Source organism: Calypte anna, chromosome 2 (genome assembly GCF_003957555.1).
Source record: "Calypte anna isolate BGI_N300 chromosome 2, bCalAnn1_v1.p, whole genome shotgun sequence".
Taxonomy (NCBI): Eukaryota; Metazoa; Chordata; class Aves; order Apodiformes; family Trochilidae; genus Calypte; species Calypte anna.
In genome coordinates, this window is record NC_044245.1 from 133,906,979 (window position 1) to 133,932,418 (window position 25,440).

The window sequence follows — 25,440 nt, forward strand, 5'->3', positions numbered from 1 at the left end:
GGCTGTCTGACTGCATTATCTCTGCCTAGAAAAATATAATTTTTATCAGTGTTGGAAGTAGATTCTGGTACAAGTTTTGCTTAAAAGGTAAGTAATTGAGAAAGCAATAGATTTTAATGGCCTTAGTCATACAGAAAAGTTTAAAAATGTTTAGCATGCTAATATTTTAGTGCTAAAAATCTTGCACGAGGCAGCTGATCTTACAGTGATTTTCAGATGTGAAAGAAACCCCTGAGGAATGTTAAATTTTGAAATACATTTTAGAAGACAACAATATGTACTTTTGTGCAGTTTCTGCACAAGTGTTCTGGCTGGAGGGGAATGAGTGACAGTCTGCAGACAAAGCAGTGTGACAAGGAATCTGCTCCTAGCATGCACCTCCAGAGGGTCTGTGACAGTGGATGGGAGATCAGGAGAAAATCTGTGAATAACCTTTAACAACAATCTGTGTCTGTCCCTTTAACCACACCTGTGGAGCAAGGAGGTACAAGTCTTAAGTCTTCTATTGCTGACACAGAGCAGAGGAACTGCGTATCTATTGCCTCTTTAAGGTAAAACCTCTTGGAAGCTTCATCTCTTAAAAAAAAAAAAAAGTTTGCTTCTTATATTGCTATTTCCGAGACAATGCAAAATAAATGCAAATAAATATTATTTATTTAAAAAAAAAAACAAACATGGGCTAGTTAATAAAAAGCTAGAAGCAGAGCTGTAGCAAGACAAACCTCTCTTAGGGAACGGCGCTTCAAGGTCCAACCAGGTGTTCCAGCAGAGACTCATGAGCAATGCTCTAAGCCTATGGCTCTCAGAGTTGACTAGCCTGGATTGGTGCTGTTGCTCTAAGAGCGACTGATCTCTCTGCTGGCTAGCTCGGGACTTGACCTCTGCCTGTGTCTTAGGCCTCACCTTTTATTGGCCCCCTGGTCCTGCTCATGCGCAGTGGGGGCCCACCCTAATGAGGCACAGGTGGGCTTGACACAGGCTCATGCTCACTCCCTGGCAATTAGTGGCACCTGGTTGCCTCATTTCACTACACAGAGCCTCTGAATCATGGATGAGCAGTGTTTTTATGAGCCTACAGCAATGTAAAAGCCAGTAGGTGCTGCCACCTTGCACGTCAGCCCTCCTGCACTGCATTTCCCTCCTGCCCACTGTTTTGCTGCTCTTCCCTCCATCTCTGCCCATGCTTGAGCTGCTCTGGAGATGACTCCGATCTGCTTGACCTTGTGCTGATATCATGCCAGTATGGATGTGGTGCTTTCACAGGTGGTACCTTGCATGCTAAAAACCTGTGCATTGGTATCCATTTCATCACCTTCCTGGGCTGTATGTTCTCTTTTCCTTCCTGAAAAATATGAAAACATTTTTGCCAACCTTTTGTTCCTGCTGCTGCATTATTACCTTTTCCATCAGTTTGAGCTCCTTGAGGGATCTTGTACACCCACTGCATATGCTTTTCTTTCCCTGCTGCTGCTGTAGGTTCCTTCTTTTCACTCATACTTGGCCTGTTCATCATGTCCTTTTTTTGTTGTTCTTCACTGTTAAAGCAGCAGGATCCAGGTGAGCCATGACTAAAACCAAATTAGAGTGGCGGAAAATGCAGGTGGGATCTCTGCAGCAGCAGGCAGCAGCACATCCTTATGGATGAGGGAAAACAAAGGCCAGACCCCCAAAACCTGGGACTGGGGCATTTAGGTTGGCACTTCAGGCTGCTCTTACAAAGCTGTATGGGGTGTGGCTGTGGAGGAGGGCACACAGAGGTGACTCCTCTGAGAAGCTGCTGGAAGCCCCCCCCCTGACTCCAAAGATGGACCCACCTCTGGCCAAGGCTGAGCCTTCAGTGATGGTGGATGCACCTCTGGGACTAGGATGTTCAAGAAGAGGGAAGGAACTGCTGGGAAACCTGTGGGGTAGAGATGGGGAGGCAAGACAGTGAGGGAGGAGGGGAAGGAGGTGCCCAAGCAGAGGTTCTACGGCAGCACATGGTGAGATGGCAGAGGCTGCCCTCCTGCAGCCCATGGAGGAGCATGCTGGGGCAGATGTGAAACTGCCAACATCAAGCCAGGGGAGGTGACTCTGGGCCCGTGTTGGAGAACTCCAGAGACTGCACTGTGTGGGAGGGACTCACGTTGAAGCAGCTTGTGAAGGACCCTCCCATGAGAGGGACTCTGCGTTGGAGCAGGGGAAGCTGAGGAGCTGCTCTAAGCAGGGAGTGGCAGAAAACAATGTGATGGACTGACTGTAAACCCCATTCCCAACTTACCTGTTAGAATTACCTCAATATAACTGTTAAGGAACTCTCCTGAATCTTTGTTGCAAACACAAATAATCCAGCACCGAGCATTACAGGGGCATGAAGGGTTTCGCTCTCATCTGCAAATATCAGGGTGCGTGTCCCCTGAGTGCTGTAATGTCCCCTGCATGCTGGCCAATTACTCCTCCTCCTTTGTAGCTTACTAGCAACTCCTTTCCTCCCAAAAGCTGTGCATAGCACCACCAGGCTTCACTGGACCCCCTCTGGGCTGCACAGAGAATTACTATTCTTCCTTTGCTGGAGGGGAAAACAGGAGGCCAGTAAAGTTTAACTGGCCAGAAGTGGTGTTGAAAGGTTGGGTGAAGCCACACAAGCCCCACCACTGTTTCATCTATGAGGTAGTGTTGCCCTCCTCTGAATTATGCACAGGTCTCAAGTTCTGGACAGGGAGAGTTGTGTGGTTTGATGGTCACAGTGGCAGCTCTGTGTGCGCACTGAGCCTACAGGACTCTTGGCTGGGCTAAACAAGGCCTTCTTGCTGAATGCCAAGACTTACTCTTCTGGCAGCAAAGAAATGAGAATTTACAGCCTTTCAGAAGATGGCACTGGGTTGAAGATGAGGTCTTACATCTGTGAATGCAGTATGGGTGTGGCCTCCATGTCTGCAGACCCACTGGAGCCTTTTTCTTTGGCTGAGTGCTTATACTGACAGCTCCTCAGGCCCCAAGATGCAGTAACCTCCTCCCACTCAGCCTGTTCAGGGTAAACTCAGCTGAGATAGGCAATTTTTTTTATAGCTTTGCTACAATAAAGCACTCCCACACACTTTACATTTCTAACATGCTTTACTGAACTCGTGATTATAAAGGTAATTTACAATAAACAGTTAAATAGACAATAAGTTAAACCACGATACATTTATACATAGTTTTTCAAAGGGCTCAAATGACTACCAGGTTCCAATACATTAAGACTTTAAGCCAACATTAATACTCAAAGTGTATCCACACCTATACTTATTGTTGTAACATATCTGAAGACTCCCAACAAGGTACATTTTTGGTTACAGTCCCCATATACGCACAAGACCGGTGAAATGCTCGAGCAATTTTACAACTGAGAAGAGCACTACACGAGACAGGCACAAACAATGTGCTGGAAGCTGCCTGGGGAAGATGGGTTTTACCTCTAAATTGGATCAACACTTTGGACAACAAATGGAAAGCGCCAGCATGCTTTCTGAGGACACGTGGGAACAAGTCTCCACATCACTTAAACCTGTAGTTTCTCAAGTGCTTAGGTTGGTGCTGCCTAAAGAAACACTGCACCTTTCCCCAGCTTTCTGTTCCCATCTGCAGTTCATGCAGCCCCTGAGGCAGTGCAAAAGTGCCTCTCCATTTGCTCAGTGAGCCAACCAGGGAAGCAACTTGGCAAACAAACACAAAAGAGCACTTGCTGTAATCCTCCTTGACTTCCCTGGCCACTGTGCAGATGGGGTGGCACTAGAAAGACACCAGCACAGGGGAGGGACATAGTGCCTGGGAGCAGGAGGACTGTTTCTGGAGGCAGCAGTGCACCAGTTACAAACATCTAGTGGAACTACAGGGGGTTTGGCTTTTTTGTTTTGAAACAAGGAACATGTTTTTGAACCGATTTATAGTGCAAATCAAGGAGCCAAAAGCAAAATAATGGACTCTGCCAGACTATACAATCACTTTCTATGATCTATCTCATCTCTCCTTCTCTCTATCCCAGCCAGCTGGTGCCCAGGGACAGAATAGACTTTAAGTTTTGATATTGAAAGGCGTACGGCGTAGAGAGTGCAGGGCCAGCAGGCAGCAACCACGAAGCAATGCTCCAATATTGTAAATGGGATCTGTTCCTCCTCTCTGAGTACTGAAAGCCCACATGATAGTTGGTACAACAGGGGCTGCTACAGCCAGAACATCTCCGAAGAGACTGCTGCTCCAGTATCTCCTCTTTATTCCTGTCTGAGAGAAAGTATCAAGACACCCAAAGGCTTCATCATCATGAGTCTCTGTAAAATCAAGTTCTTTCATGAAACGGTTTTCGTTAACTCTGTGTTCCACCTTCCTGCATGGAGACTCCATAGGAGACAAAAGAATGGCAGAGTTTGGATCACTGGGAGTCAAGTCCACTACAATACCAGAATCACTGAAGCTCCCAAGAGAAAATTCACCCAATCCCTTCAGTGAAGAAGGTGGGCTTAGAGGACAGGGCTCTTGAGCTCTGAAGATGTTTTGAATGAGTTGCTCCACATCTAGGCTATATGGCAACACATCAGTCTGGACAGCCTGTTCCACCATGATGTTGCTGCTGTTCTCCTTCTCATGGGAAGATGTTAGTTTGTCATCCAGAACACTGTCAGCCATCTCTTCATTCACAGGACAACTGGAGGGAGCTGGATCACTTATCTCAGAGGCTGTGGTGGTCAAATTCTCTTCAGATCCATCAGTCCTATTAGCTGTGTCCCCGTTAAGCAGCAAGCCACTACCTGCCACCTCCTGCAGGGGTTGGTCCTCCGTGATGAGGCTGTCTGGCACCATGGCACACACTGCTAATGGCTTCCCCTCCGAGTCACACGTGTATTCCAGGCACCGCTCATCCCTCACAGAGCTCTCCATGCTCTGCAGCAAAGATTCCAGTTTCTTGTTTTGAATGTTTATGTCTACAAAGTATTTCTGAATTTTTTTGTCTTTCTCAGCCAAGCTGTTTTTCATGGTTTCAATAAGCTGCTTGAGTTGTTTAATTTTGCTTCTTGCTTCCTTTAATGCCAGCTCTGCCTCCACACGGTTACACTCTTCTTCAATCCAGTCTTCCCTCATCCGTCCCAGCTGAGCTTTGAGCTCTTCTATTTCCGTTTCCCTGTAGTAAAATAAAAATGCTGTAACACTTGTGCTGACTGGCCAGTTAGAGAGTCAACATGAGGCCCCATCATGTTGTAAAAGAGGTGACATCTGTTGCTGTGTAATGCACACTGTCACTTTGCTCAGTGTCCATGCAAATAACTGTTGTGAAAATTTCAGTATCTAAGCCACAAAAACACAAGCTGGCACAGCTGGTTTGTCTAAGCTTTTTTTGTCATTAGGGGAGAAAGGGTACATTTGTAGCCATATCTCACTGAGAGGAGAAGAAAGTAAGAAGAGGAGACTAAGGTAATATATGCTGGCAGGTAGAAACCGTTCTGTAACAGTTTATATAAGGTCTCAGTGCTAAATCAGATAGGTAAAAAAATTATCCTTTAAAAATATTCTATTGAGAGAGCTCAAAAAAGGGAAAAGAGCCAAATTCATAACTGAACTGCATTGGTAGGTATTCACTGAGCAAGCTATGAAACGTGAAATACCTGAAACCTCATCAGGCTGATCATACTTCAGATCTCCTAGTGAACAATTTATGCAGTCAAGGAACAAAACATTCAGGATTCCCACCCCTAAATGCTTCTGAATAAATCTTCCTAATTTCTGCAATGAACTATACCTTTCTTTAAGTTTGCTCTCAGATTCCTTCAGCTTTGTCTTCAAATGCCGTACAGTAACTTCTTTTTGCTGTAGTGGAGTCAAATACTGTTCTGGATTTTGTGGCTTAATGCTGTGATTGTCACCACAAGAATTGTATCTCCCTGATCGCCTGAAAAGTTAAAAAAAAACCATTTAAAACATCAGTCCCACAGTTCTTCAGTGCTGACAAAATGAAGAACATCTTGTTGACTGATACAAAGCCAAGTCTATCCTTGTCTCACCTGGGGCTCCTCCGTGTCCATTCAAATGACTCCCTGTAACAAGTGTGGCTATAGTGCAAAATTTACTGTCCTGTACTTGGTTTCAGTGCCATTACATCGAAGGAGATATGTAACTGAAATACCCAGCCACAGCCTCCTCCAAAATCAGTGGTGTGCCCAAAAGCTGGCAGCCAGGTCACTGGCAAGGGCACCAGCTGTAGACTTGGCCAGGTGTGGCAGCTTATGGCAGGTCCACACATGCATTATGAAGCTTTATCTGTGCATTTATCTGACACGCTTGGCTGCAGAGAGAGAGGGAAACAGCAGCAGCATGGTGGCAATTTCCTCTCTGCACTACGTACATGTCGCGTGCTCTGGCAGGTATCTCTTACTTCCTGTACATGAAACTGAACAGGAAGGTGTCTATGGCTGGGCAGGGTAAATTTTTGCCCAAGTGATCATGTTTTCTATACTACCCCATGCAACCCTCCACAAAGCAAAAGAACTCTTATAGGAAAGGGCTAGTAAATCCACATGAGAACTGGTGCAATGAAAACACCTGCAGGAGTTTGTCTTAGAGGGGAAACCAACTACAGAGGGCTTTGACTAAACGTAATCTTGAGTTCTACAGTGTTGAAACAAAAAAGTTTTTTACATGGGATGTAAAGACCTCCTGACTCTCAAGTCACCAACATCAGGAGTCACACCTATGCTGAGAAGCAAGGGGATATGCTCAGCAAGCCAGACAGCTGACCCCGTGTTACAGTGCAGGAAAGGTTAAGTCAGTGTGCTGAACATTGGGATGCCAAAATAACACTTACCTCATCACTGGGCTGCTGTCACTTTCTTTGTATGAGCCTGAGTTGCTGCTGCTGGCTGAAGAAGCTCTGTAACTCTGATGGATAGTAGCAGGACTCAGCTGGTTTTTGCACAGTGTTGACAAAGGGTCCTTTTCACGGGAAGCAGGTGGGCTGGCTCCAGACTTGTAGGATAAGGATCCATTATTCCGACCATAAGGGCCACGACTGGAAGGACATCAGAATGGTTAAAGCATATTGTATTATTCTTATTGTATTATTCTTGTCACACAACCTATTGTGTATCTTAGTTTACACTCAAAGTTGCCTAAACACTAAACCAGACTGATTAGTAGCCAGAAACAAAGTCAGTCCTGAAGTCATCAGCCTCTGCATGTTCTTTCACTCTGTGGGAAGCTCTCAGCATCCCCAGTACACGACCCAGGGAAAACTTGACCACTTTCCCATTTCTCTGGGGATAGGACAGTTCCCAGTGACTCCATCAGATCATCCACATTCCCTGAACCTCTGATTTCATTAAGGAGTGAGCAGGCCACAGCCTGGACTAGTGCCAAATGAACTACACTTCAGCTTTTCCCAGCCAGGCTTACAGAGAGATGTCCAACCCTGGAGTTTTGCTGTGAGGCGCCTTTCATGCTCCCCAGCAAGGAGCCCAAGGGATCACAGTGTGCAATGAAAAGAGATTTTGCCTGAGCCACTGTTCTTTTCTGCCTTTGGCATAATGGGCTCTTCAGATGTCATTGTCAGCTATTCATTGGCTTATATGAGGTCTGAACCTCACAAAGAGCAAGATGAAATGGCATTAAAATAGATAAAAGAAAGAAAGCATGGCCTTTTCTTCCTTCCAGTTTCTCTCATATGTATCTACCTTTCTTTTCCCACTCTTTATTAAATAATCTGTCAACTGTGCTTGAAAGCAATTCATATCTGCACTCACTGACAGCTGCCCAAGGGCTGGAGTGCTCTGAGGACAGAGCACTTAGCTTGCCTTCCTGCACTACTACACTGCTACCTTCATCCTCCCATAGAAGTTGTTCTTCTAAAATGTAACGAAAGGACAGGTTTAAAAAAACATGGAAAAAAGCAAATCCAGTCAACAAAAGGTAAGTCTTGAACATAAAAATTTAAATACAGCAGAATTATGAAGCAAAATCTCTCCTTAAAATTGCCTGACTTTGTTTCCTCCCTTCTCTGAAAATGGAACAGTTTATAAGGAACAGATGGCTGAGTGGCTGCTACAAACCTTCATCACACTGCTGCGGTTTGGGTGATTTTGTAATTATTGTTCAATGAAATGCGGGAGTGTGGTTTGTGAAAACACCGAAATCTTTCACAGTGATTTAAGTCAAATAGTTAAAAAAACATATTGCAAACAAGACATCTTCCACTTTGAACAGTGCAGCATCAGCTCTGGCATGAGGTAGACTTGCACAGCCTGTGCCTGACACAGCAATACATTTGAAGGAGCACTATTAAAGAGGACTTCCATCCAACTGACTAGGTCAGCATGCTCTAAAATTTGAAGTTATATTTAAATACACAGTAATACATGAAATTATACATCATGTTACTGAAAATAAGGAGATTTTAAGGAGATTTTATACTTAGTAGTCTCTTCCCTAGAGTCAAAACCTTTGCTTGAATTTAATCTAGAGAATGCTCAGGTAGTGCTTACTCTTCTAACAGTACCAGGATACAGGTAGGAAACGGCTCATTGAGCATCACCATTCTGTTGACCTCTGCACACTGGGGCACGCTGTGACCCTGGAGACGCCTGCGTGACTCAGGCACATGGGTATCCTGCTGCTGCTCCCTGCTTTCCTGCCAGCTCTTCCACAAAGAGCAGGAAGCCATTCCTGTCCACTTGAACTCTTTCCATCTACTCCAAAACCCACCACCAGCAGGGACTGCGTGGGCAGAGCACAACATGCACTGCTCCATCCCTGTGCCCCTATACCCGCAAGCTGTCTGAACTTGCACTTCTCACACAATAGGGGAAAAAAACCTTAAAATCTTTCATGAAAGGTTCATTTAGATAGATGACTATGATGATTTTTTAAAATTTGCATATAATTTTAGTTATATAAAATTTGTGCAAGGGTATTTAAGAAAAAGTGACAAATGCAATACTGTCATCTTCTTATAAAAATATAAGGTCATAATCTGGGAAAGGTACACGCCAAGATGACCATCTATTAAAGAGAGACAAGTAGCAAGACCAACAGGTTAAGGCTAACTGGTTAAAAGTACTGCCTTCAGCTAATGTTTCTTCCTCTATTCCAGTTGATGCTTATTCTGCTTTACCTGACTGTAAATCTCAAACTTGTTATGACTGAACAGTAACAATATACCAGTCAGCTGATCTGGCATACTGACAATTTTTGTGGTCCAAATACAGCATTTTTTTTTCCCTCCCATCACAGTGCTAACCATTCTAAGTGCTGCCTGAGAGCACAGTGTTACCTACATTATTTTAAAACTCACAATACTGGTGTTGCATGATTAGCTGCAAGTCTTCACAGTAGTCTTTGCACTAGCAGCACTTGCACAGTTAAAAAAAAAAACTGCTTTGCTTACTTGCGAGAAAAAGATGATCTTTTGTTTCCAGCAGCAGACACATGGACTTCAGGTGCTGAAATACTGCCTGTGCTGCTTGAAGAGCTAAAATCAGCTTCACTCCCTGGAAAGGAAAAGGGAAGAGTGAAAACATCATGGAAATCATAACTCTAAGACTGTTCTCAAAACAATGATGAATCACAAGCATCCTTCCTTTGTCTGTGCCGAGTGAATTTTAGAAGTTACATGAATTTTCAAACATCCCTGAGGACAAGAGCTGGGTTTGTTCCAAATGTTCAACATTTCTTCAGAATTGGCACTTCAACAAGAACAGAAAAAAACCCAAAACAACCAACCAACAAAACATTTGGACACAAAACCCTCAGAAGCCATTTTAGGACACTGCAAGGAACATTTGTTGTGACAACCTGTTTGCTTTCTCATAGCCATCAATACATGAATGAGGAAGCACACACAGCTCCCCCTTCAGAAGCCCAGTGATTAGGAGCACACAATTGTAACCAGAGACAAAAGATAATACCTTGCTGGGAGGAAAGCTGCTGCTATTTTGGTTTCAGAGATGATGTACATGTGTCCCTGACTATGGCCCCTTAAAAACCCAACCATTCTATGATATATGTACAAATGTGTATAAGCTAACAGGGTATATGTATATGTACACGTACTTACATAGGCAGGTTTTCATGTCACATTGAAGCATAAAAGGCAGTTCTAATAGCCTTAAAATAATCTGATAATCATATGTGGTTCTCAAGTGCTTCTTGGGTGCTAAGCCAAGAAGCTGATTACTGACCTTCTATGAATTGCAGCTTTTGTATCACAAGCTCTGGCACATCCTAATAAAACTGCTCCCATTTTCCTAAGGTCAGTATCAGGTAGATGTACAAAGAAGGCCTTATCATCTGTAAAAATCACCACCCTGAATTGCTGAAAAACAGATTTTTTGTCACTCACTCTGTCACTCACTGGTCCCTTGTTGCAGAGCCACAGTAATGGATGATGACTTTATCTGTGGGGATGGAAATAACTTTCCAACATCCTGTAAGAAGCTGGTCAGGGGGAACACTCACTCCTGAGAATTTCTGGGTCCCATGCACAGACACCACCGGCCAGGGGCTGCACTTGCCACTAGTCCCATTTTGCACCCTTTTCCAAACAAGGGAGACACAGCTGCAGCTGCCATCATCCCCACCAAAGCAGATGAACCTTCACGTACACAATCGCTTTCAAATCCTTCAAAGAGCTGATGGTGATGGGCACACCCTGCACCCTTGAATACCTGACTCTGCGAAAAGGCCTTGTCAGAGGCTCTCTTCTCAGCATTAAAAAGGATGAGACAGCTATCAACCTTCCTTACCATCTGGCATCTCTTAGCAACCTGTCTTAGGATCAGAAGTGTTTGGATTTAACCCAATACCTTCTCAACCTCACCAGGTCTGAGACCAGTCCCCATTTCTCTGGGACTTCAGCCCACCCCAGAATATTCCTCAGACCAAATTCCAAAATGCTCCAATGTAAAGCTTAGCACTGCAAAAGAGTATCCCAGGGAACCAACTTCATCACCTCTAGCCAATTACATATGCCCCGTACAACACCCCTGATAACCAGACTCAAGCTGCAACTCACCACAGCTGCAAACAGAACAAAACCATGTGCAGGTTTGAACAGAAAGGGAAGGGAGAGCAGCAAAGCCTCTTCATTTCACAGACTATTTATATCATGCCTACAGATGTAGATGTCAGTGACCCTCTCCTTGGGGAAGCAAAATGACCCCGGGACATGATGTCCAAAGCTATGACAGTTTTCCTATTAAAAAAACATTCCCATCAACGAGACAAAAAGTACACTCTGAATGCCATCCTGGTACCACACTACTCCTGAAACAACTTTTCCAAACAAGACCCAAACAGGTAAATATGTCACACATACCTCCGGTGTTCGGGCCCCCAAAACATTCCAGCTCTTGCCAGACGCCAGCAGCTTTCCAAAGCCAAGTTCTGGCTGAGGCACAGGGAGCCCCAGCTGAGGCTCATCTCTGGTTAAGCAGATCGCGTCATAATCAGATCTCCCTATTGAAAGCATTTCAAGGAAGCAAAGCTTAATAATAGCCTCTTCCTGACCCGCCCGGCTTGGAGCACAGCACTGCTGAGCCAGGCAGATAGCAGAGTTAGCAGAGCCTGAAGATGCAGCCACCTGGAAGGCTGGAAAACTTTCTGGAGGACTGAACTGAACCCGAGACCAGGAGCTGTGTCTGCAAAGCACGAATTTAACATTTCTGGTCCCAGTTCTGATAACAGCTACACACAATCTTAACACTGAGAACAGGAGATTGTTTAAAATTAGGGATACAGCTATTCATAGAATCTTTGAGAGCATTTTATAAATTAAAGGGGTCACAGTAATTAATGGTTGTGTGTTAGTGATGTCCCATCCAACTTTTCATGTAGCAAGGCTGGACAGCAATGTTACTAGGAAACTTAAATATTTTCTCCCAATTGGTAGACATTGCTAAGCAAAAAACCAAGGCATCTATCCATAAAATACCAATTGCAACATATTCTCCTGGCTAAGTGTGATTTCTGTCTTACACATGTCTTAACAAAGACATGAAACTCAGAGCCTAGCAGTGATATGGGCAAGAGCTGAACATGGCCTCTCATCTCTCGTAACACCATACTCTGGGCTGGCAGCTCCCTGAGGATGCCCCTTGACTCTTTTTGTCACTGTGACATTGTAATTGCAAAAGCTCAGACATGTAATTACCAGAACAGCACACCAATTCAGTATTAACCATGAAAGAGGCTGACATTTCTCAAAAGCACATTATTTCATCCAAACTGGCCACAGTATTTGTCTTGCTCTTATCTGAGACTTTCTTTTTAAAAGTACTTATCCACTATTTCCAGCAAAAGACTCTACATGTCAAGCTGCTGGCTTCAACACTACCTCATCTGAAACTCAATTCATACACATTCTTGTGTGCTGCAGCCACTCAGAGCCACAGCACCAACAGGCTGCCAGCAGGAGAGCTGACTCAGGAATATGCTCTGATGGAAATATGGCACTGGGAAGCTCTGTCACTCTTGTCTTCCTCCCACCTCACAGAAGGCTCCAAACAGCAGCACACGCACACCACAGGAGCTGAGCTGTGCACTGCCCGGTGCAACCAGAAGAACAACACAGCAAAGTACTCCAACATTTCACGAGATTGCTCCTTGCCTGGAACAGGTATCTGAGATGCAGTCAACAGTGAAAACAGGGTGGTGTCCTAGCCCCGCATACCATGCAAGTACAGACTTGGGGGCACGATTGAGGAGAGGGTTAAAAAGCTCCCTGTGCAGGGGCAGGTACAGTTCCAGCTGGCACTGGTGGTATTCTACCCCCTGTGTGCAGTGTAGCCCTGACACCCACCTTTTGGGTATTGAAAAGCCCCACTCGACCTTGAACTCTGCTCTCTTCACTGCCTCAAGACCATGACAAAGTACAGTGACCACAGCACTGCTTTCACAGCTGTTACAGGTAGAACAGAGATGGTATTCTGGGCTACCAGAACAGTATGCAAACACAGAAATATCACATCATGTTTATATATATATACAGACAGTATAAACACTAGACACAGTAGCTCCACATGAATGCCTGGAGTATGACATCCCATTCTGCTCCTCCTAGCCATTACAAGTGCTTGGATACCTTTCATACTCTTCTGGCCTTGATATTGAATTTTTGCTTGCACTTTAGCATTTAATGTTTTTTCTTTTTAAGAATTAAGGTCAGACTCTCATGTGTTTCTTATTGTCCATCTTCTCTCTAAATAGTAAGATCAAAATATGGGGAAAAAAAAAATTCAGGTAGCATCTGTGACAGGAACATAGGCAGCTGAACAGCGTAACTGGATTCCCAAAGCTCAGGACGCATATTGAGGTTATTAAAATTTTGTCTTTGTGTGCAAGTCTTTCTGATTTGCAATTTTACCCATGCACGTGTTCCAAATTATATAAACCACAGAGCTCATCTATCTTCTGACTCCATAAACATGACCTCTCTATATATAATCTAACTCTTTATGCTTGGTTTTGCATATACTCCCCCAATGAAACCGAGCTGTAAATAAAACAGTGCTGACTGGAAAAGCTTGTCCTCAGAATGTAAAGCACATATTTGCTTGGCTTCCTTGCCTTCAGAAGCATCGTGTTACACAGCAAAACACACATACATGTTCACTAGCCCCATGCAGCAACTAGAGGATTCAGTGGCACACTGTCTCTGTAGACAGCTTTATTTAGAGGCCTCAGATAGGTCTCAGCTGCATAAAAAACTCCAGCAAAGCCATTAGAAGCAGCTGAAAATGTAGAGAGAATTGAGTTGAAAATGCACACTACTGAAAGGACCTGTATATTTAAGCTATTTGGTTTCATTTATCTTGAAACATAGCTACGTCTCTAGTTTCAGTCTTCAACAGCATCAGCAATGTATTTCCAAGAAGCACTAATGCTGCTTCTTTTCTATTCAATATGGGGTTGTTCCTGCAAGATTTTTTTTACACCCCAAGCAACCTAGGAAAGGAAACTACACTGCTCACATACACTAAACTTAAAAAAAAGCTGCAACATTGTGAAGTCTTGTTTCAGCATTTCAGGCTTTTCTTCAGAGAATACCCTAAAAAAATTACCCATTTCAAGGGCAAAGTCTCCCAGTGGGAAGTGTACTTAATTCACAGTGTCAAGTCCATAGCTGGCAGTAGGTTTTGGTTCCAGTTCCTGGCCTTTGACTTACTTAACTTGCTACAACTATACTGAGACCCATATCTCGGACCTACTGTTATATTTCACACGAAACAGTAACTGGGTGACATAATCATGGGAGAAAGGATCAGGACATAGGACTCTCTTCCACATGGACTGCTCTAGTCTCTGAGTGACACAGCTGCTCCCACATGCTCCATGCTCTCTCCCTCTGCCCATGTCTCATACACTCCACTATCATGAGGTCTAAAGTCAGTGGAGAAAGGTGAGGATTAGCAATAGGTCACTGTGGTTTAGGAAGTCTTATGAGAGCTGTTGATTTGAGATCCTTTGGACTAAGAAGGGCACCAAACTCTAACCTTTCCTTTCCTGACACAGAACAGGGTGGTAGCACCTAAAGCTGATAGATTTCAAAGGAATTAAGTGTGCTGGTTTCCTGCATATACAGTGATGGTCTGCCTCACAGCATGGAGGAACCCAAGGCATACACATGGGCACACTCAGGACCACAAGTAAGTGACTTAAGTCTGGAAGACAGGCCCTGCTCTCTAGTATTCCCTAGAGACTGCTGGAAGCATGCTCCTGCCTGGCATGCTCTCTGCTGTGAACCTTGGATTTCAGTACCTAACTATCCCTCTGATTTTTATGATTTTTATGCAGTTTCATCACGAAGCTCAGATCTGAGTTGTGCTTCCAAAAAGATGGGGAGAGCAATGCCTGGCATAGAATCATACAATGGCTAGGGCTGGAAGGGACCTTAAAGGTCATCTAGTTCCAACCTCCTGCATGGGCAGGGACACCTTCCATTCAACCACATTGCTCAAGGCCCCATCCAACCTGGCCTTGAACACTTCAAGGGAGGGGGTAGCCACAACTTCCTTGGGCAGCCTGTTCTTCAAGTTTTAAACCATTTCCTTTTGTCCTCTCACTACACAATGGTCGACCCTAAAGGTACCAACAGGCATTCCTCCCCTATCCCACTGCACTGGCCAAAAAACCCATCACTGACCACCCCACCTGACTGCTTGCCAGTGCTCTCTCATCTGCTAATCATGTTGCAGCTGACTGCAGGGTCCAGTAAGAGTTGGTAACTCAGGCAGCTACTGAAGATTCAGTCAGAGGTGACGTGGAGCAAATCTTTCAGTGTGGCTCTCCAGAAATTGTTCAAACCTGCTGGGTGATGACAATTTCATCTCAAAAAGAGACAACATACTCCAGAGAAGAACTGGAACCACAGACCCTGCCTTTTGCATTTGGATCTAGACTTGAATTAACAAATGAACTTTTTATTTGCAGACTGATGGTTTTGTGATTTAAACTAGTTATTTATCTTGATTTTTGCTCACCTTGCTTGCTTATTCTTACTTTGTAAGAAGAGTTGTTATCAAATAATTAAAATTTATCTCATGAAGCAATTTTCTGATCTCATCTAAATGCTACAGTTTCAGTAGTAAACTGAACTACATTAATGCAAAGTATAAGCACTGCAGATCACAAAATGAATACAGGATGTCACTTGTTTGTGTTGCAAAACCACAATCAATCAAGCCCTTCTCTAAAAACATAGTCACTAGAAACTAATTACTGATGCTGGCTGAGAGCCATCATGTATATTCTGCCTATCACTATGGGCTTGCGTTTTTCTTAATTGTTTTTAATTCATGGATTTGTAGAGCAGTCACTAGCTTATGCTGGAAAAGACAAAGAGCATTACAAGTTGGGGTTTTTTTCTGCTTTACGTACCTTAATGAGATTCTCTATACAGAAATGAGCCTGACCTAATTAATTTTTGTGCTTCTACTATATATAATTCGAGCTGTTCTCACAACACCCTAAAAGTGGCTCCTATGATTTTTTTAGTTCTCAGCCTGAAACGACCTTTTCCAGTGTGAACATATGTTCACAGAGCAGAAGGGAACAGTCTGGGGAACTCATCTTCCTGTTCAGACAAAAAGGCTCTTTGGATGAGAGATGGAAGGATGCTACTTTGCTATACCAACCTCAATAAAAAACATGAAGACTGGATGTTGAAGAAGTACACCAAGAGTTGCAAAACACGATACTTAACTTGTCTTTGACAATTGTATAAAACATATGCATAAATCCACCTACAGACAAATGTATTTTATAAGTACGCATGTAGGGTCACCTCAGGAGACTGTTTATGTACCTGGCAGTGTAATTTGGCCTGTTTCAAGGGTAATAGGGATAGGCTGGTCAGAAATATTTTTAGGATCTGGAAAATGTCATCTTTGGCAGGGATGACTGAGCAGTACACAGAAAGGGAGCGAACTCCACCACAGACTGGGAAAACATCCCAGCCCTCTCGTCACATTGGTGGCAGAAGTTTAACAAAGAGCTTTCAGAGGCCCCTCCAACACATCTCCTGAATTTGATTCCTACGGGTAAGCAGGAGAGGGGCTGGCTGAGGCAAGGCAGCAAACTGTGCAGGCACACATTCCCAGCATATATGCAAATGCTCAGCTGCATCAGCTGAAAGCTTTTACAGCCATCCTTAATGCAAAGTGTAGGGTTTTCATCAGAATGTGCATAAAACATTTTAAATCAGTTCGATACATTTTCAACAGGCAAGGAAAAAAACACTATAAGGAGAAACATATCTGGGAGGTAATTAAACTAAACATCTCTGCAGTCCCAGAATGAAAAGCAAAATTTGTCATAAGCTAAGCAAATATTTACTGTAACACACATGTTGAAATGATTACAAAAAACCATTCAAGTATCATCTATTGAACAGTAAAACCCTACCCAGCATACTGACTGGTTGCATAAACTGTTTTTTTACAGAAATACAGGCAAGGTAGGTCTGAGGGCAATACATTTCAAGTTATGACTTCTGCCATTTGCTGATTTTTTGCCCCAATAACACTCTTATTGTAAAAGCACAAATGACAGACATGAAATCTATGATTTTTCATCTTATTAATCCTTGAGGGTTTGTGGTCACACTATATTCAGCCAACTCTAGCAATCAGTCACAGGACTTAGAAAACCAACAGCTTCCTATTACTTACAGAATGGTGGAATAGAGACCTGTAACAAAATGCCACAGCATGGAAGCACAATTAAGTCTCATAAAACTGAAGAATCTTAATTTCCTTTAAATACATTTCATGTTATTGCATTAAACTACAACATTATAAAGCAGGTTTACTATTTTGTTACTTCACATTAAAGGCTACTATTTCAAGCTCCTTAGGAAAGCCATGTCCACCTTACAGTGACTGGAGATCCTAAGGGATGCCTGCCTGCCTCCTCACTCGGGAAATACCTCCCATCAGGCTCAGAAAGAAAAGCTTCTCAGCTGTGTGAAGCTCCTGTTTCTAGGCAAGCTAGAAGTGGGCTGGATGAGAAGACAGGGTTCCCATCCTCTCATCTTATCATGCTCCTCTCCAGCTCCTCTGTAAATCCACCCGATTTGGGATGCCCATCTTCAGTACTTCCTGCTACATAGGTGATACCCAAACAGGCCTGAATTGCCCAGAGCTCCCAACTCCATCAGGAGACCTTACCCAACCCCAGCACCCAACACACCTGAGAAAACTAAGCTCTACAATCTGAAGTTTTGGAAAAATTGGGCAACCTCTATCAAGGTGCAATTCTGGACGTGGGGTTTATCTTATGATTTTTGTGATTTCTTTATTGGATCAGGGACTGGATATGTATTTTTCCATTCTCCTGACTCTTTCTGAGGTCAGAATCATAACTTCAAGCGAGAATCAAGGAGTAAAGACATCTTCCGTAAAACACATCTTCACCAGGATATAGATATCTAGGTAAATAAAGTAAAATACCACTGCCTGAACAGTCCAAGTGTCAAAAATGGCACTGCTCTCTGCAAAGTCCTGCTTAGTTGTTTATGCCTGAGCTTCTACTTATAAGTAGACCAATTTGCCTTATTTTTTATATCAAAGTGAAATAAAAATGAGAGTAGCATGACTAAAAGAAATACATTTCCTTAGCTTTCCATGCCTAAATACAGATATACACGAGGGTATAATACAGAGACATATCCACTCAATACTGCTCAAAGTATTTAAAGTAATCACTCCGAGGGAAACTACAACTTTTAGGCAGTAATTTGGTCACCAAAAAACAAAGTTCAGAGAACACAAGCTGTTTATGATTTCAAGTCAAACTTGGCTAGAAAACAGAAAACAAAATTTTTCTACCTTCTGTTTAAAATTATACTTTAATTTTGGAAACTGGCAAATTTATCTTCTTTTAAAAAAAGGTCATAAAAACATTAAAAAATCTCCCCAGATATCCTAAATATTTTAGACTGACTATTGTCTTTGCTCAGTCTGAAACAAAGGTTTTCTTCGATGTTTGATTTGGCAGCAAACCCTCATATTTATTATTTGCATAGTTCTACTTTGAACATAGTAAGATGTCAGAGAAAAAAGAAATAGAGGGTACAAAGTAAAACAGAAAAGGAAGTAATCTATCAATTCTTGAGTAAGCATTGCTCAGAAAACAGTTTAAATCCCAGGACTCTCATTTAAAAAGGCATTAATAACCTGGAAGAATTCCAAAAAAGGTCAACAATAATGATAACAGGATTATAGAGCACTTTCTATGAAGGAAGATTAGGGAATGCAATTTGTGTATTTTAAGATAAAAATGCAGACTGGCAACACTGCTTATCATGGGGAGGATGAATACAGCTGGAAAACCGTAAAGAAAACCATGTAATATCAACACAGGATTCTGGTTGCAGTACATATTATTTCATGAAACATTATGTGAAATAAAAACTGATGGTTGGTGGGAGTTGTGCATAGTAAAAAGGAGCTGGAGATGGTTCAGGATACTTTAACCAGGGAATCAGAAAGTTACTTTAAACAGTGGCATAAATAAAACAGATTGCAATTTAAAAGCAGAGCACAACAAAAATCTCCTAAGGGAAGATTAAGAATGGCCACTTTCATATGCACAATATTTTTTTCTGTGCATGTGATGCGGGCTGAAAAACACTGAAAATAGTCAGAAGGAAAAAAAAAAAATTTCTGCAGTAAAGACACAAATTGCAAAGAATGTTCTAGATTGACCTCATACACATTTTACAACAAATACTGAAGAGTGTGCAGAGCGTCAACATTGGTTTCTCTTTTTTTGTCTCATGTTCCAGTCTGCATTAGCAGAGGGGTGGAAAAATGACCCAGCTGAATAAAGAAAAAGAATCTTTTTTTTACTCAAGAGCAAAGCTATTGCCATCTTTCATACCTGCTTTAACTGTAACCCTCATTTCCATTCTCATGCCAGGCCCTCAAACATCCTTTCTAGGTGCAGATGCACATCCCCACAATCCCCTGGAGACCTGCATCCTACCAGAAGACATTTGGAGCTAGAAGAGGAACTGGTGGGCACAGGTCTCACCCTGTCCAGCAGCAAGAGTCCCACATCTGCATGCCCTACTAACTCCAATTTGCAGTTTGAGTTGTGGCTCTCCCATGGACCAGGTTCAAGGCTAAACTCCTGGTTGCAGGCAGGCATCCTCAGGCAAGAATATCCCTTTAGCAGTGGGTGTCCCACTTGCTGTACAGCTGGAGCTGTTTTCAGACCATTAATGGGCCAAAGAGAAAGGAGTTACAGTGCGCCTGCTGGGAGCTCAGCTTCAAACCCTCAATACAAAGTTACTAAAATTATACAAAGTGGAACAACTTCCCTGGGAGCAGACTCCCTGCATCCCCTCAGCTTGCCCAGAGCCCTGCATTAGGGCAGTCCTTTGCAATCAAGTCCATACTCCAGAAGAGCTGCAAAGAGATCACAGATTCACAGCCAACCACGAATTGTATACGTCTCTACTAAGCAAGACCTAAAATAAAATTTAGAGTGAAGTGGATCATAAATTTGTGACACATAACTAAAAGATATATTTTTTTAAAGCCACCTAGTAGCCTAGAATTTGGGTTCAAAAATATGAAACGCTTGAAAATTGAAACACTTTTGTATCTGCTACTTTGCTTATTCTCATTTGGAAGAAATACTTGCTATTTGAAGATGTCTTCTACATCAATCTAAGCAAATTTGTTTAAATTCAAACTTTAAAATGTACAAAAATACAAATTAAAAAGTGCTATGCTACTCATTTTTACCTAACTTTCTAAGTTAGGTAAAACTAAGAAGAATTTTAATTTCCTTTAAATATTTTTTTCTAAATATTTATATTCTGATTACATTACAGTATTATCTCTCAGAAGTTACAGTGCACTTTTTTCACTTCAGTGTGATTGAGTTAGCATATTAATATTATATCCTAACATCCTAAATACCCTGAAAGTATTTCATTGCTGCAAGTTCATGGTGAAAATTGAGATGCAGAACCTTGCTGCACAATCTAGACACCTTGGGCAGCATTCCTTAATAACAGGACAAAGAGTGTCTAAGCTTACCAGAGATGAAGAGAAGAAGCAAAGGCATCTAATGAATTAGATATATTTGAAGATCTGTGTGTCATCTTCAAACTTTCTTGTACAACTGAATGTCTAAAACTGACTTCCCTGTTTAAAAAAAAAAAAAAAAAAAAAAAAAAAAGGAAGAGACAGATACTGTACCTGTGTACTTGGCTCCAGTAAGAGTTAACAGCAGAATTACCAGAGGCATGATAAGGAATGCAGCAGATTGGGGTGGGATTCATCTGACTAAATGTGGATATCTGATGTAGACACCCACGTTCAAGCCACCCTTGGTCCCAGTTTTAGTCAACAAAGAGTTAGTATAACCACTGAGTACAAGGCACTATACATCTTATCATAAAGCAAATGCTTAGGTATTTGGCCAGAAAGACCACACCCTAGAGTCCCTGGTTTTGTTCACTGCATCTCCTTTGAAACAAAATAAAACCTCAGTGTACTTGTGCAGGCAGAGATGATCACACCTACATTACAGATAAAGAATTGAGGTCAGATAAATTACTACGAGACACCTCTGCTCTACCCAGCTTGGCTCAAGACCATGAGTTCACATCTCCCTCACCTTTGAAACAGCTCCCATAACCCCCACAAGAGTGCAAACAGGAGATTCACCTTTTAAAGCTATCTCACCTCCTGTGAGCAATGGGACCAGTTACTGCAACAGAGAGCCAGTCCACATCTGCAGCCCACAGCTCCTGAAGATTGTTTAAGGAGACCTGTGGAATCAAATTCCCCCCCTTCTGCATGATAAATACCATGGGACCTATGCCAGAGGAGCTTCAACAGCTTCACAGCTACTGGTTGTGCTGGGTCCACTGACCCAGGTGGGAGGGAACATTCCACAACTGCCACAGGGACACAGACATTCTGAAGCATGCTTGGAGGGGGCTAAGCTATGCAACCAATGGACCCTCCAGCAACAGCTTCCACTCCACCACCATCCACCAGACTGCAGAGCTCCAGTAGCCTTCCAGACCTTACAGCATCAACTGCTGCACCACACCAAACCACTGCAGAGTGACACCTCTCCATGCTCAACTTCAAGCCTTGAAGAGAGCACAGGCTTGAACCTGCACACAGCATCCTCACTCCTGGAGGGAGAGATGTTACATGTTAATCCCTCTGTGAACCATGCTTATCCATGCCCAGTCCTTAGTAACTCCCTGTGCTGGAAGTCATGTAAGCAAAATCTACACAGCTCCATAGCAACAGACAAAATCAGCACTAGCTGAGAAGCAAAGCACAAGTAAATGAGATAAAGGAATATCATTGGAAACTGACACAACCATATGTTAGACTCTGTTAGACAAGATCTCAGAAATTTTGCTGTCCCAAATAACATTAAGTGCATATATAAGAAAAACAGAAGAGTGAGATTAAAACTGTAAAGGAAATAACTGTTGCATACTTCTGGAATGGAATGTCAGAATGGTTTTGCTAGCTGCTATCAGGTATGGGACAGAAGTGAAGCTCTGGAACTATGTGCTTACATCTGGGAAAGACGACACATGCTCAGGTGCTTCCTCCCTTTTTATTGCCAAGGTTTTGTTTTAAAAACCAGACGCAAAGACTTCCAGAAGCACAAGTAATTGACCACTGTGTATCTGCTCTTTGCCAAAAATCATGCTGCTTAAAAAACTGATGTTCAAGTTAAAGCCTCTGGTTTAAGTTCCTCGGGGAACCTGGACTTTTGCTGTTCCTTTTTTCACCTGCAAGCTCCTCTGCACCTCTCAGAAAGTTTAGGCTTTACACTTACCAATAAACATGATCACATCAACAGACTGCTTATTATTAATTCAAATACTTTAAGGAGGTACAAAAGAAATACAGACATGGAGAACTTACTGTCATAGGCAAGATGCTGCATCATTTGGTATCGAGTTACTTCACTTCGTTCATCTTCAGAACATTTTTTGTTCTAGTATTTGCAGTACACTAATCATGTGAAGCTCATTTCCTAGTTTTAATAGTCTTATGCACATGACACCAGCCACATATTTAACTGTCTTATTATTCCCATGAATGGAAGCATGAATCTTTCCATCTTTCACTGCACAAGTAAGGTGCACAAGTATGAGTGATTGCAGGGTGGGAGCATGGTGTACTCTCATTAAACCCTTCATTTGAACCAAGTGAAATGTTCTTTGACAAACCCTTGTTCTTAATTATCCCTCCCCCAGAATGGGTGCAGTCTTGGAATGTGGGTTACAATGTACTGCTAAATGTACTGCTAAGTAAGTCACAGCAGTAAAGACAGACACACTACACTGAGGTCATGAGCAATCTGCTCATATCTTTGCCCTTTGCGTGATTCTGCTACTAAATGAAGCACAGCAGTTTATTTTAGGGTTCAGTCAAGGCAGATTTTGATCACGAAATACAGGTTCTCTGTTTTGTTTTGGGTTTGTTTGGGGTTTTTTTGGGTTTGATTGGTTTTCTTTAGAACAGCCAAAACTGTGACTTTGAATTGGAAAGCATTATATATCATCAGCATTTCAATGTAAGAGGTAAGTACCAACTAGTAGCTCTACTGAACAATGAATCTCTATGAATGCTACAGCATCTATTCAAGTTAGCACATTCTGTAACTTGGCTTTTGTATTCTGTTCTCTTGTTCCTGAACAACGGGGACCACAGTTCTACTCTTTTTCTCCACTGCTTGCAGAAATTTGGTAGAGAGAATGAACAAAAGCCATGCAAATACAAGATATTATGCTGTTGGTTAAATGCACCAGTTAAGGGTCTTCCTAGTACTTTATTAGCCTTCCCAAGATAAAACGAAGTCCAATCATTACATTCTTCTGCAATCAGAAAGGTGAAGTTCTTGACAGATAAGTGTATTTATTTCCAGAACCACCTGTAAGGCAATCCCATTGCAGAACTGACACATCAACCTCTCTGCTTTTCAGGTGAAGCACATACATATATGAACGTCTCAGTCAGACACTATTATTCCCACACTGTCATATTGAAAGAGTAAACTGACAAAAGATCCGTAAGATCACACAGCCAAATCAGAAATGCAACCTAAATCATGGGTTTCATGCATGATTATTTAAAAAAACAAACAAAAAACCAAAATGACTGCCTTTAAAATACAGGTATATTATGGAAGCAGAGTAGCAACATGGCTAAACTTATCTGCTACTTTTACATTAAGGAATTAACTAACCCCCGCTGTTCGCTTGCACAGAGTGCTCCCAAGAGTAAGTTTCCAGACTTTCAGTATCCTGGGAGTCTAATCCTCTCACATCGAGCAATACCAAAATATCCTCATTTTAGCAAGTAGATGTTTGTAACAGCCACAACCTGCACTTCAGGCATCTCCTCTGCTCTGCGTGGTTTATCTGGCTCTAACCTTGTACTCACACCGGAGCAGAAGCACCCAGGGAGCAGAGCTGTCACTCAGAACACTCCCACAAACCACAACAACCTCGGGCCAGGTGGGGGCACCCACAAAACTACTACTCAGCTACTCACAAATTAAGATTTATTCTGATCAACATCACTCAGCACTCCGATGGACCCAAGCAAATCACAACTTAGAATGTCAGGCGGCAAGATAACGTGACACAACTTTACCTAGCAATTACTAACTTTCAAAAATATTTTTCGCGTATGGATGACCCAAGATGCGCACACACACTCTCACCTAAGGAAAACCTCCTGCTCAAGGGTACCCAACAAACGGAATCACTCACCCACAGGGGTCGAGGGCTCACTCCAGGATGTATCCAGAAGTATTCACCCACTAAGGAGCGGGCGTGAGAACGTTCAAGCTCAGGAAGTCTCCTCGGATGCCGCCCCAGTCCCAGCGGGAAGGCTTCCAACCTCACCCCCGCCGCTCCGAGGAGAACCACACCCAGGGGCCTCCTGAGGGGGGGACCCACTTATAGCCTAGCGGGAGCTGAGCGGTGGCCGCCTATTGGTCGTGATCCCCGTGTTCGGCGGCGCCGCGCCGTCCCATTGGCTGAGACCGCTGTCTGTTGAACAGTTGTCCCGTCTCCCTTTTCCCGCCACTCAGTGTCCAGGGGGACTGGGGGTGAGGGAGCGGTGTGTGCCGGGCTGCAGAGCTCCGAACACAGAGCGGCTGAGAGGGGGCAGCCGGCTGGGAAGAGTCCGGAGCTGCGGGGGGATGTGGGGAGCAGGGTGTTCTGCCGCACAGTTGCCCAGGGACACTTCCCCGGCCGCCTCTGTGCCCGCTATCACCATCTCCGAAGCTGATGGACAAAGCAGCTGCACCTGCTGAGCATTCGCACCCACGCTAAGGCCAATACAGGTGCCCCTCTCTCCTAAAATTCCTGATCCTCCTAAAGCCTTCCAAGATGAATCTGCTCAGGCTGGGACAGCCCATCCCAAGGCTCATTCACTTGCAACTTGACAAATTCATCAAGAAGTAGAGAAGATTCTAATGGCATATAGTAAGTGCAGTGTTCTGACTATGGCTCAAAAGCTAAATGACATTTTTAATCACAGTGATTGCTGAAAGTTAAAGGGGGAAATACTTTAATTTCTATGAACTCAGAGGTGAAATGGCAGTATGCAGACTCGAAAGGTAAGGCAGGAAAAGCACAAACTGTGCCTTGCCACTACCTAACTACAGCTCTGGGTGATGCCCTGTTTAAAAGGAGGAAAGTCCCAACACCACAGTTGCTGGGGGTGGCAGTGGCCTTTTTGAGACCATCCAGTCCTACTCCCAGCTCAAGCAAGCCAAGCTGAAGCAGGCTGCCCAGGACCATGCCCAGATGAGTTCTGAGTATCTCCATGGATGGAGACTGCACAACTTCTCCAGGCAACTGGTGCCAGTGTCTTATCACTGTTACAGTAAAAAAAAAATTTTCTTTTATTTGTTTTTCATGTTATGTTCAAA

General features: G+C 43.1%; 1 protein-coding gene across 2 annotated transcripts in view; it reads right to left on the bottom strand.

Annotated features, from left to right (window-relative positions):
• Positions 1-3,866: 3,866 nt before the first annotated feature.
• The window catches only part of SYBU (syntabulin), a 41,706-nt gene continuing 20,132 nt past the window's right edge, over positions 3,867-25,440 (bottom strand). For both annotated transcript variants that reach the window (XM_030444935.1, XM_030444936.1), the window contains 4 exons: positions 9,389-9,491; positions 6,815-7,018; positions 5,753-5,902; positions 3,867-5,137 (listed from right to left, as the gene is read on the bottom strand). In XM_030444935.1, coding sequence (XP_030300795.1) covers positions 4,036-5,137; positions 5,753-5,902; positions 6,815-7,018; positions 9,389-9,491 — 1,559 coding nt within the window. In that variant the 3' untranslated portion in view covers positions 3,867-4,035. The remainder of the gene's footprint in view (positions 5,138-5,752; positions 5,903-6,814; positions 7,019-9,388; positions 9,492-25,440) is intronic.